The 13,007-nt window shown below is 36.3% G+C and overlaps 1 protein-coding gene across 1 annotated transcript in view; it reads left to right on the top strand.

Annotated features, from left to right (window-relative positions):
- Nucleotides 1-1,510: 1,510 nt before the first annotated feature.
- Nucleotides 1,511-13,007, top strand: part of stet (stem cell tumor) — a 348,127-nt gene continuing 336,630 nt past the window's right edge. The window contains exons 1-3 of the mRNA XM_014358450.2: nucleotides 1,511-1,715; nucleotides 2,350-2,373; nucleotides 2,515-2,679. Coding sequence (XP_014213936.1) covers nucleotides 1,545-1,715; nucleotides 2,350-2,373; nucleotides 2,515-2,679 — 360 coding nt within the window. The 5' untranslated portion in view covers nucleotides 1,511-1,544. The remainder of the gene's footprint in view (nucleotides 1,716-2,349; nucleotides 2,374-2,514; nucleotides 2,680-13,007) is intronic.

The following is a 13,007-nucleotide window of genomic DNA, read 5'->3' as shown; positions in this document are numbered from 1 at the left end:
AACTGAATCCGAAACTAGAAAAAAGTACTTTCAGAGAAATAAAAGAAGGTTTAGATTTTTTTTTAAATATTGTTTTGGATAAAAATGAATGATTTCTCATAAATATAAATAAATTGAATTGGTTATCCAGAACAACTTTTTTTTTATCGAGTTTAACGTGAAAAATATTGATGGTAGTTAATTCATTAGATAAACAACTTGTTAATCAAGAGTATAACATACCAAAATTTATTTTTATGTATGTATATAAAATATTGCACCACACCATCAAAAGCACATTGAAACCTGTTTTTCTAGTGTATTTTTAAGATTAAAGAATACCACTCTGTCATTCATTATTTATAGTAAATTAAGGCATGACTTTTTTATTTAATTCAGTTTTTAGGCATGAACAATGTATTGGAGTTATTAATTCTAGCAAAGATATCCACCTCAAATAAAAAAATGTACACTTCAAAACTTGAGAATATAATACGATTTAAATAACCAGCAACACTTTTTCTGAGTCATGTTGTTAAAAAAAAAAAACTGAAAATTGGGGGGGGGGATATTAAAAATGCAGATGTATAGAAAGGTAAAAAAAAAAAAATAAATAAAAGCTATCGATACATGGGGACTGACAAATCGACAAGCTCCCTTACGATGCAAAGACGAGACCACAACCCAGACGATCAAGAGAAAAGATATAGAGACAAGTACACAAGGTTGCGCCAAGAGACTCGAGCCAACACGATGTGCCACCGCTTCTTTTCAAGGGCATACTTTCTTCTATACATCCAACTCGTCTTTGCCTCTCTAGTCATGACTCCCTCGAGGCTTCTCCTTCTTCTTGCAGAGTCTACGGTCATTTCTTGCTTGTATAGGGCCTAGAGTTTTCCCTATGACCCTCGTTGCATGCGTTCAAGCGTCCCTCCTTCGGTTGATGCATGGCTCTTGGTCGATATCGCAGCCGTAACTTCACAGCACGTGCCATAGGCTAGCCGGTGTACTTACGCTTGAGGCCGTCGACGGTAAGATTATGCAATGTTGGCCGCCAGCTCTACCTTCTCTCAACCCCTAGTTATTACTCTCCCTCCCTCTTCCTCTTTTTCTTTGCTTCCTCGTGAATATTAGCACGTGAGCTCAGCTTGGGGGGCGGGGGTGATTAATATACACCTTTTCCGCTTGGGCGAGTGCTTTCCTGGAGTAAGTGGCTCCATGCTTGAAACTTATTTCTCATGTTTCAGGGACTAATTTTCGTACATTGACATTTTGGTCAGATTAGTGGCATTTTTCATTGTCTTAACGTGAATTAGAAAATAACTGGGGAATCGGGATTGGGATGGTTTATCAGGATGAAGATTGATGTTAAGCTGTTTGGGCTACAATAAAGTTAAGCTTGATGGCCGTGCCTCTACTAGCAACACGTCTAACTATTTGTCAATGCATTTACAGAACCAGTCAAAAGTCGGACAATGAGAGTCTAGAACTGGTGACTGACGAAAGGAGAGAGGGCCAGGCTACAGTTGATGAAAGAAGAGAAAGATGTGCCTTGAGCCGCAATAATGCTGTTGGCAAGCGTTGCATCGATACCGACGATCACCGGCACCATAGAGCAACAGGAGTATGCCAACAGCGAGGCCAACAGCGGTCACTGCGATGGCTACGTTACCGATCACACGGATCTCGGCTCTGACATCGATGAGTCCGAGTATCGGCGCGAGCTCCTCAACGACGTGAGTGTTTCATTCATTTTTTCCCTTTTTTTTGGCTCGTCTTTACATCACTCCTTTTTTTTCTGTCTCCGTTGAAAATGTGTCACGTAAAATCCCACCAGAGTCGGGAAGTTAGTTTTTTATACAAAAACGTGGATTTAAAGCATGAAATGGAATTATTGATTCCTGGCTGGTAGACGGGCGATAAAATGTTTTCCTGTTTCGTTCAACTGGGTCAGTTGGTATGAATTGAATGCAAAGTTTTTCAATGGCTATAAATAACAGATGTGGATTCTGATTACAGAACTGTCGGAGGTGTAATCAGATAAGTTTTATTCTCGTATATTTCGATAAATAAACGAAGATGGAAAACTTTGTCAAATTAAAAGATTTTTTGTAAAATAAATTTTTAAATTGCTAATTTTACATAATTTTAATATCCACTTTATTCAATGAAAGTTATTCAAAATTTTTGTAAAATAGGTTTACATTGTAGGAACGTATGTATCAATACTAATACATAATTAGACGTAATAATTATTTCGACTTATCTTCAAGAATAAATTATTAAATGTTTTATCAATGGAAGTCCTTGTAGTTTCATTCTGACATACTGTAATAAATCCAAAGTACAATGTTGTTTTCTTCGTTTCAGAAATGGAGACTACTGTTCGACAAGGTAAGCCATCAAGATACAAACATTTTTTTTGTGAGATTAAAAAATTATGAAAAATAAAAAATTTTGGATTGTTTTATTGGCGTTAATCGTAGTAATTAAGCAAAAGAAAGATGAGCATTATCATGACTATCTACTTTGCAGTACGATCCCGAGGGTTTTGGCGAAATTCCAGTGGAAGATTTTCTAACGGCGCTCAAAAGTCAAGACTGGCAAAAGGAGATTCCACTGAACAAGAGGGATATTTTATACATGAGGGTCAAGGAATCACGTGCCGAAGCCATTACGTTTCAGGACTTCGTTAATGTGGTAAGTCTTTTGTGTTTTCATGATTTTTCTTAGTCAAAAAGTAGCATGTTAATAAGCTCACATTAAAACGGATCATCACATGCTCGTAAACTTAATTTTACGCCTGTGAGAGATGCAACCATATGTACTCCCGCGTCTGAAACCAACCGTACGTGTAGATTATAATTATAATTTTTTTTTTTCTTTCTTTTTTTTTATTACTGGACTTATAAATTAAGTTTTATTAAAATTAAATTATAAAGATTCAGTGATAAAAGACTCCAGAGAGTAAGTATACGTGCTATAGTTATTATAAATTAGATAAAAGTGCACGGCAAACCTTATCAGCAGTACCTGATATCAATTACTTTCACGCTGAATTAAAGATATAAGAATACACTAGATCGGGCCAGCCTGTGAGTCCGCAAATGGGGGAAAAAAATATTATTAAAAAATAGAGCATAAATCCAGCAAAGCCGCAGGGTTTATATACTTATTACACTTCTTCTCAGTACTCGATCATGCATCAATCGTGCTCATGCCTATTTGTTGGAGGAGGGAATAATGGCCCAACACGCTAAGAGAGTGAGGAATTTGTCAAGGCGAGCGTGCACACTCTTCTGGTTCGTGAAATCTCGACAGATAATAATCTACAAAAAAACGAATTGCCGATCTCGAATCCGAACCCATATACATTCGTACGGAAAAAGAAAAAAAAGAAAGAAGAAAGAAAAAGAGGGGAAAGGGTGCTGGGGAAAAAGTCCCATCGGCGTCCTCTTTGTCCGCTCTCGCATTCCGACCTATTAGAGTTTTGAAACTCCTTGTGTTTCCTTTTTACCACAGTTCCTTTCTTCCTGGCTGCCATAGTAGCAGTGGAAGATTTTTCTCGTCAACCAAATTGTTAAAGCACTGAGCCGATATTTGAGTGGCGGAAAATTATCCCAACAGCTTTTTGTTGGGCCCAACAATTGCGACTATGGATTTTCGTACACGATCATCGCAACCCATTTCAGTTTTGGATTTTTGCGGTCCGCTCGTCGTAACACGTCCGACTTGGCTTAGGAAAAAATGCTTTAGAATGAATCGCTCAATTCAAGTGGAATAATCATCTTTTATTTTTTCTCGAACGATTTGAGTGACACAACTTTGCTTGGTTCAACCAATTTGAGTAACATTTTCGGATCTTTTTTCTTACAAATCCTCGATTTTTCATTTTTTTCTAGGCTGGTTTCAAACCATCCCACTAATTTTGATTATTGCTTGCTAACAATACAATATTCTTCTTTGATGATTTTCTGTTTCTTACTCTACTTACTTATCGACTAACGTTTAGTTAATTAGTCACAATATATTGTTAATAAAACATTACAAATTTTATTTTATTAGGTGTGAAAGTATGTTAGTTTGTTTATAAATTTTATTTTTTTCTTTGATTACTCGAAAACACTGGTAGCCTTGAATACAATACGAATCTTTTTGAGTATTATGTATTCAACGTTGTACAATAATTATTTTATTTTGAATTCAATCACTTACTTATTGAATATTACATTATAATTTGTTATTGCCATCTTTTTGAAATTTAAAAAATAATAATTCACATTTTTATAATTTTTCCAGTTAGAAACAACACAATGTATGGTAAAATAAACGTTAATAAAATGTAAATTGTGAATTAGTTCAATTTTTAAACATAAAATTGAAATTCGTTCAAGTTATAAGTAATACGATATATTTCGATTTTTAATACCGTAAGGAATAGTTGGAAAAATTGCTTAAAAGTTATGGAAAAAAAATTCATACAATTATATGTTAAAGTTACTATTAAAGCTAATTTTGTAACTATAAAAGTAATAGCTGTTACAACTTTCAACATAAGAATTGAAGATGTGATGGATAATCAATAGTTTTTTTTTTCTTTCAATGAATTCTGTAATCATTTAACAGGTCATGAACTAATTGACTATTTTTTTTGTTCTAGTTTACACTGATTGAACAAAAGATTTAATCATTACATTGATAAATAAACATCTATAAAAATGTATGCATAAAAACGAAAACATCGACTTGATGCTCAACAACAAGTAGTAAAAAATTAATAAAATTAAGTGATTTCTCTTGGCAAACAGTAACAAAAAAACTTTTTTATATTTTAGCCAGTGAATTATAGTGCAAGATTAAACGTGACCTTAAGCAATGCATGATTTACAAATGTATCCTTGAGATCATCAGTGAGTGAGTACACTTCACAATATCTTTCGCTAAAAATTAAAAAACAGAAGGAAAAAAAAAAGGAAAATAATTATAGTGAGCCCCAAACAAAAAGGAAGCACAAAAATCATTTACGAGGTCCCATCTGGTATTGGGCTTCCAAAAGCAAACAGCCTCTAATAAACAAGCTGCCGTTCCCGCGCTCCTCGTCAATCTCCCTCCTTCGTCATCTGGACTCACAACCCACCCCCCCCCCCATATATATACACAGTCTCAACTCGACTCTCGTCCAACAGAGCCACATTATCATTACGCTCTCGCGCGCAAATTTACACGTCGGCACGCCGAAAAAGAGCTCCTTCGACTAATGCCCCCTGATCTTACGGTGTACGTGTATACGCCGAGCGATTCCAGGAAATATTGTCCCCCCCTTTACACACACGTACCCACACCTACCGCGGAGAAAGACAGAGAGAGCTGCTGCTGCTGGTGGTCAAGCTTTTCGGCTCGCGCGGTTGCGCTATCTTTTGCTTCTGATGCACGCGACCGAGTGGAGAACGATTCGTTGATTTACGAGTGCAAACAAGGTGGTCTCCACTGATGGCTTATATAATTCTTTTCTTTCGTTTTTTTTATCCCTCTCACTTTCTTGTGCTCGCACCTTTTTTTTTTTTTTTTTTTTCTCTCTTCCAAACTTTCTGAGCAGCGAGGTGCTTGATTGCGCAGCAACCGGACATTGGTCATGGCGGTGCGTGTATTTTTCAGGCACCATTGCGTTATTTCTTCTCATCACTTGTTTGTAGCGTTGATTTATTATCATTGTGGTGCATATTGTACCAATATTCTTAGTCCTCAAAAAAATGCATATTGTTCAATGAATTTCCATTTCATTCGTAAAAAAACTTGTATTTTATACAGCCTGTTGTTTTCATTAGTTCATGATTTATAAATTGAGTAATTAATGATCGTACGAGTAATGTCATAACATCTACTTAAATCACTGATAAAAAAAAAGATTTGGTATTTACGTGCAATATGCTTCGAAACATAAACCATCTGCGTTTAGTAAAACTATCACGAGTAAAAATAACAACGATATCTCGTTTGACTTGTAGAATCGTTAAAAATAAATATTTTTTTAGCTTGAATTTTTTTTTTCATTCATTTTTTCTTCGATACTCGACAACACTTGACACGAATACTAAAAATAATATTTGCTTGGAAAGAAGTTTGCTCAAATTACAAAAATAACCAAGTCTTTTTCTTTGATGCCAACGATCTGAGAAACATCGCCGTTTCCCAAATCCCCTTTCAAACACACCCTTTCTGCGCACACAGTGAAAAACGAGAAGGCCGATTTTCGCGTCGCGCCAGATCGGATTATTAGGCTAATTTTCCAGCGAACAGCCCGGAAAACCCGTCCACAGCAGCAGCAACTCCCTCAGAAAGGATAACCATCAGCTAAGGGATCTTTTTGGCCAAGAAAAACAAGGTACGCTGGTTGGAGCGCAAAAAAAAGAGAGAAAATCACTCGCGCGACAAACCCTCGGTCACAGGCACGATGCACAAGCTAGTTTGGATAGAAGCTTACAAGGCTCAACTTTTACCTTCTTTTTCCTTCGTCTTGCTGCTTGGAGAACGGAGTATACCTGTGTGCCAAGTTTCTTTTTCCCCGGCAGCTCCGAAGAGAGCCTTGGATTTCTCGGATCAACCGCAGAAAACTGCCGCTGCCGCCGCTGGATTAACACGTTGAGGCTATTATCTCCTTTTCCATGAGCACCGAGAGATTTCGAGCGCCGATTTGGGTGGAAATCCTTTAGCTCAAGCTTCCTCGTAGATCTGAGAATTCGACGCGCTCTTGTTACCCTCTCAGGGAAACGTTTCTCCGGAGTTTTTCTTTGCAATTGTAAAATTTTTTCTTTGTGCACTGCTCGATTTTTCACTGTCATTATTCATCGTTTATTTACAATTTCCATTTTATCGAAAGGAATTTTTGTTGCATGAAATCAGGAAGAATAGTCGAATGGATAAAACTGTAGCCCCATGCCTTATAAAAATAATTTAAAACAAAAGAAAGAATTTGCATGAATCACTAATGGATTACGAAGCTAATAAAAAAATCGTAAATCACGTTTTTAAGACTCATCGGGACCAATAAAGATACTCCAAAAGATCGGCACGCCCAAGTGCCATCATTCCATAAGCCGATCATGCCAAATGCCATGCAATACTTGCTGACACATATATATCTGGATCTCATTTGACCTGATTATCTTCTTCTTCGTCTAGCCACTTCCGAAAGTGTGATACCTTTATGAGCTGTCGGTAAATAACTCTTGACTTAACAACTTCCTCGAACAAGGTGCCACCACCAGGTAGTTCGGGTTACTGGAGCGCCGGCATAATACGTAATATCGATCGACCAGTCGTACAACAGTGAGTCTATAAATACATGAGAAAAAAAGGAAAGATTTGCTGTATGTGAGTGTTGGCCCTGGCAGACACGCTAAAAAGAAAAGAGAAAATCTCCAATCACAATGTGGATGGCCATTGTTCGTGAGAGTGCAAGGGATACAGAGAAACAAGAGGAGGTGAAGGAATATATTGAAGCGAAAGGCGGGAGGCGAAAAATCGACGCGTCACTAATTTGCCGTTAATTTGGCGCCTAGTGGGAGGTCCGATTCTCCCGCCCCAACGTGGTACCCATACAATGTATATATAGCCGAAGAAAGGGCCCTACCACTCGGATCAAACAAAAAAAAGCAATTGCAATGGAAGAGGGGGGGGGCTGAAGGCTGCCAAAAGTCGTCTCGATTTCGAAATTCGCGTGGGTGCCGCGGTGGCGGCAAACAAGACTTTTGATTTTCCCGTGAGAATCTTCGTTTCGCACGGCGTGTGTTGGCCAATCGATTTCCCCTCTGGTCTTTAATTTGCGACTCCTAGCCGCTGAACCAACTCTGTTGGTTACGGTCCCGAGTGCTGAAATCTTGGGGCTACTCTCTCATTTCCGAGCTGAGACAACTGTATTCGGTGTGGGGGCCTAATGCGCGCTTCCTTTGTGATGATTTGTCTCGATCGAGTTTCACGTGTGTGCGTGCCTTAAGATGATTATAGGTTTGTTTTTGGGATTTAGACGTAAGTATTATATACGCATGAGGTCTGGGCTGTACGACCGCGTGTATTTGTCTTTTGGTGCGTGCCGAAGGGTTCTCCACCCCCTCATTTTTTTTTGGATCTCGTTGATTGATTCGTACGTACAACAAGCTTGCCACAAATTCTGGATGTCGCTGCGATTTCTTACTCTTCTCGCGTAATTGTTTTTTTTTTTTTGTTTTTTTTTTTCTTATTTATGAAATATGACTACAAACAATCAATAATTGATCGAGTGAAAGTTAGTTTCATTTCCGTACATTACTTAGATATACTGCAGTAACTTTTACCGTGAAAGAAACGGTAATGTTTAAGCATTTGAAAATACGAGAATTTATTATTTACGGCAAAAAAAGGAAAACATCAAATGAATTGCGAAAAACATTATATTTACCGATGTGACTTCTAGTACCTGTAACTGTAAAATTACTGTATCTCTTCACCAAGTATTGATCTCTCAGGTAAATGTCCCCCACCATACCCAGTTATCATGAAAGTTATGCTGATTACCGTGACTGTGTAGCAAATAGATGTAACCAAAATATTTTGTTGGACCAAAGGTACCGTCAAGTTGAAGAAATCAGAGGGGAGTGGTAGTAGACGGATAGGAGATGGAAAGCCGATTGGTAATGAATTATGCAAACGTAGGGAGGTCGATGTACCTTGGCTTCAGTTGTTGGGTCTTTTTAAACTGAGCTCTTGAATTACTGTTTATGGTATATTCTCGATTGGGCGTGTAATTACGGAACTTTCTGTGCAGGTAGACTTGATTGAGGGTGAACATTTTTTTTCCTTATTATCTTGTAAACCTCTGCGTGCTTCGTTGCAATTTTTTTACATTCAAGTGATTGAACCCTTTAAATTAAGCGTCAGACATAATCTCAAATGCTCCTGCTTAATCAAGTAGTGATAAGTATAGCAAAATGAAAATCGTTATTAAAAAAGGGAACAAAAACTAATCCAAATTTCTGTCGAGCATAAATCCTAATTAATAAATTGCAATGCTCGACGGAGCTTCGCTTTTAGAGCAAACAAAAAAGGTATCCAAAGGACGAGAAAGACGGAGAGAGAAAAGATTTTTTTCTACCTCCGTAAAAAAAAACCAGTCTTAAAAAGAACCTGGTTGTGGGTCTCCTTATTTCTCTCCCTCTCTTGGTGGTCTCCGTCGGCGGCTTCTTTTCATTGTTGTTCCACTTCCCTTATCCCAAGACCATATATACCTATATATACACATACACCACGAGATGTGGTGCCGGACAATTTCGTTGCTCTTTAATTACAAGTGCGCATTGGTAGCGAGAGGGACACACACATAAGGGCCGATCAGCCAATTTTCGACAAACCAGCCGGAAACTCGTGGTCGTCGTTTTCGTGCATGTGTATTTATTACGTATAGCTAATGCTCGAAAATGAGATTATAACACGCGCAGATTTTGTTTCTTCTCGCCGACTTTGTTGGCTACTCTTTTACTCCACTCGTACGGGGATGTGTGTACACGTTGTCGCCTACCATACTACCACTCCTAAAACTACAACTCGTTCGCCGCTGCAGCTTTTAATTATCTCAAGGCGATGCAGCGATGCTTCTGCTGCTCTTCATTGCGCGGGTGATTGATGCTCCTCGTTTGAACCCGGTTCTTCGTTACCCCCCCCCCCCTCCGTTGCAGCGTTGATGAGGTTTCACATGAGTATAACTTCGATTTCGTCCTTATATAGGTACATTAACTTATTAGGACTATTCTTTTTATTTTAAATTCTTTTACGAGTTTGATAGGCAATTGTTACAAATTTTGCTTGTCGAAGAAAAAAAAAACAACAACAAAATGAAACTCGATCTTGATACTTTCCAAGTAGGCATCACCAATCGGTTATAAAAAATTAATAGCCAAACTACACATCTCTTGTTACCAGTTTATTGTTGTGTGGGCGTCATTATTATTTGGGCAGGTCCTACGTCAATAAAGCATTGAGTATTTTAAATCTTAGCTACTAAAATGGGGAAAACCGTTGCTGTTAATCACCTTATATAAGGGGTCAGTATTGTCACGACGTAGACGAACATTAAAGGCCGAGGACGCCTGAATGTTTACGAGGGCTACGACCTTCGGAGCCACGTGTCTGCGTACTACATAGTTTTCATGCACGAGAACCTCTTTTGTGTTTTACTCGTGGGTTAATGGGTTCATAGATTAGATGCATTTCTACATGAGACTATAAGGTCGCTCGCGTGTATAACGAGATCAACGAAAAATCGTCATTTTACCAGAAATAAAAACTGTTTTCTCAGAACACACCTGTAAATGAGGAATTTTACCAGCACTGAAGTTCATAGACAAATAGCTACGTGTGTTTGTATACTTTTCCTTTTAATTCTATTAAGTACATTAGACCAATTTTACATTGGACGTGCTTAGTAAGAATTAATCAAATTGAAAAATAATTTGATGAGCTTTTGGTGACAGACGGTTGTGCTAATATCGTACAATTTTTCTGTCCTATTCATTTGTTTAATCTTATTGTAACTCGTTTAAAATTTTATATTATGCGTTAAAAAAATTGTTATTAACTTCAAAATTTATGAAGTGATACAATTTTTTTTTTCTTTTTGCATGTAAGTATTTATTCGAGCATTTTTATTGTAGTCGGAAGTTTATCAAAATCGGTTCAAAAATAAATGCATATGCAACAGATGATAGTGTTGAAAAATGTTTGATTTTTGGAGTCTTACATAACTTTAAAACAACTATTTAAACCCCCAAACACATTTTGAACAAAAAAACGATGAGATATAAATAATTTAATATCTTTTCATTTTGTAGAGTGAAAGAATACATAAAACTACTACATTTTTTTGTAACTTTTTCTAGTGGTGGGGTGTATTTAAAAATAATTAAATACCATTTTTTTGTCTTCTTATGCATAATAATACAGCTCTTCTGTTTTATTTTTCCCCATATTCTCACTAAAGTAGTAACTTATTCAAATTCATGAATAAATTACATAATTATAAACATTTATAAGTAATACTTCGGTAAGCTTTAGCTGTCAGCGTAACATCGAAAAACAACTATTTTATTTGAAAATATTATTTTAACCAATTAGATAAAGTCGCATATAAAATGATCTTTCTTTATCTCGTCAAGTAAAAATAAAATACACATTTTGATTTTTTAGATTTTTCCCTTAAAAAGCATCATGTTAAAAAAAGCACGTCCATTTCTTTTGTATTTCACTAAAAAAAAAAAAAAAAAAAAAAAAAAAAAAAAAAAAAAAAAAAAAAAAAAAAAAAAAAAAAAAATTCAAGACTGCATTTTCATTAACTTTATTATAATACACACTAAAAAAAATCAAGCAACTACATGTTTTAGGAATAAATTTTAATCAATATTGGAAAAGTTTAGATACCTTTTTATTTCTGCTCAAATGCAATTTCATTTCTTGATTTAATTAAAAAAATCTCCCCACTGCATATCCACACATATTAACATCATTAGTACTTTCACCTCCGTGTTCCCAGCCACTCTGATCCTCTCCTCTTCTCTTTATCAGCGACAAATCTGATTTCAAATAAGTACCAGGCTCCCATTAAATTTTCTTCTCAAGCTGTCCTCTGCAGGCACCTACACGTCGAGGTGGCGATGACAGTGGCGCCAGGGAATAATACGTCGTCCACCCAGAAGAGGACGACGACGACTATAACAAGTCAGAGGTGTGGTCGATCTTTCGAATGTACGACATGCACTGCGCCCTTGGATTCCTATACCAAGAGAGAAATGCTCGTGAATTTAATGGCGTTTTATTTCAGTTCTCAGGACCCTTTGACACCCCACTTAGCTGCTATGTATACATATGGAAGCACTCGTATACTTTTGCTTTGACAATTTCTTATTCGTTTTTTTCTTTTTTTCATAATAAATTTGTTATATCTGGTGGTACTTTCGGTTAATCGAGTTGAGAATATTAAAATTTTATTTGGAATAGACTCGATTCATAAAATTGATAATTTGTAGAAAATTCCATGTTGATGTATTGATTCAAGCAGTTATGGTTTTTTTTTTTTTTTTTTTGAAGTATATTTTTGAGAACAATTGACTACTCTCTTCAACATAATTAACATGGCTGTATTATTCGAGTTATTGTGTGATGACAGGTGGTTGTGGTATTCTTCTATATAAATTAAAATTTTTAATAACTGTCTTGTTATTTTTATACATACTAATACACACTTTACATACTCACGAATACACTTGAATAAATACACACTTCCATACACATAAAAACAGGCATTATTGAGTGAGTAATGAGCGTCTATTGTGAAGTAAAGCAAATATAATTATAGAATATTATTACAATATGTAATATCTTACCTATTACAAAGATTTCTCTAAAGGCAAAAAAAAGCATCGACTACAAAATATTTCGGCTAAAAGTTCCCACGGGCGAGCGGACATCGACAAAAGCTTCCGATAAATCGTTTTCTATCAGCGTGACATTGATTTCGATTTTGACCGTAGCTTGTTAACATTTGAGTAGAGATTATTTATACAGATAAAAACAAGTATATTGCTATCACTTAAGGCTTCATGTATTCTCTTTTTCCTGGAACATGCGGCCAACTTCCTAAGGATAAAAAAAAATGAGACAAGGATTTGTGATTCGACGGAGATGTGTTCTTTGTAGCTATGCTGTGTATTAAAGAGAGATAATATTTCATATCGTGCTTTCAAAAAAAGAAAACTAATGATGTGTTTAATGTTTTTAATTTCGATTATAATTTTCTTTCTTGACTATCGGTATATTTACTGTTGTCTGTTCGATAAACATTTTTCAGCCAATTGTTTCAATGCTCCCATCTCTTGTACTAGTAGATACAATAACCTCTATAGCGCCATTTCCAATTGAATATGTTAGTACGTGCAACATAATGGATTATTATTATCTTCATGAAATCTATTATGAGGTTATCAAAAGGCAAAATTTCATGGCAA

Source organism: Copidosoma floridanum, unplaced genomic scaffold, assembly GCF_036245765.1.
Source record: "Copidosoma floridanum isolate Cflo_tuat_1 unplaced genomic scaffold, Cflo_Japanese_pri ptg000009l, whole genome shotgun sequence".
Taxonomy (NCBI): domain Eukaryota; kingdom Metazoa; phylum Arthropoda; class Insecta; order Hymenoptera; family Encyrtidae; genus Copidosoma; species Copidosoma floridanum.
The sequence above is the reverse complement of the archived record's forward strand: the minus strand, read 5'-3'. Positions and strand labels throughout refer to the sequence as shown.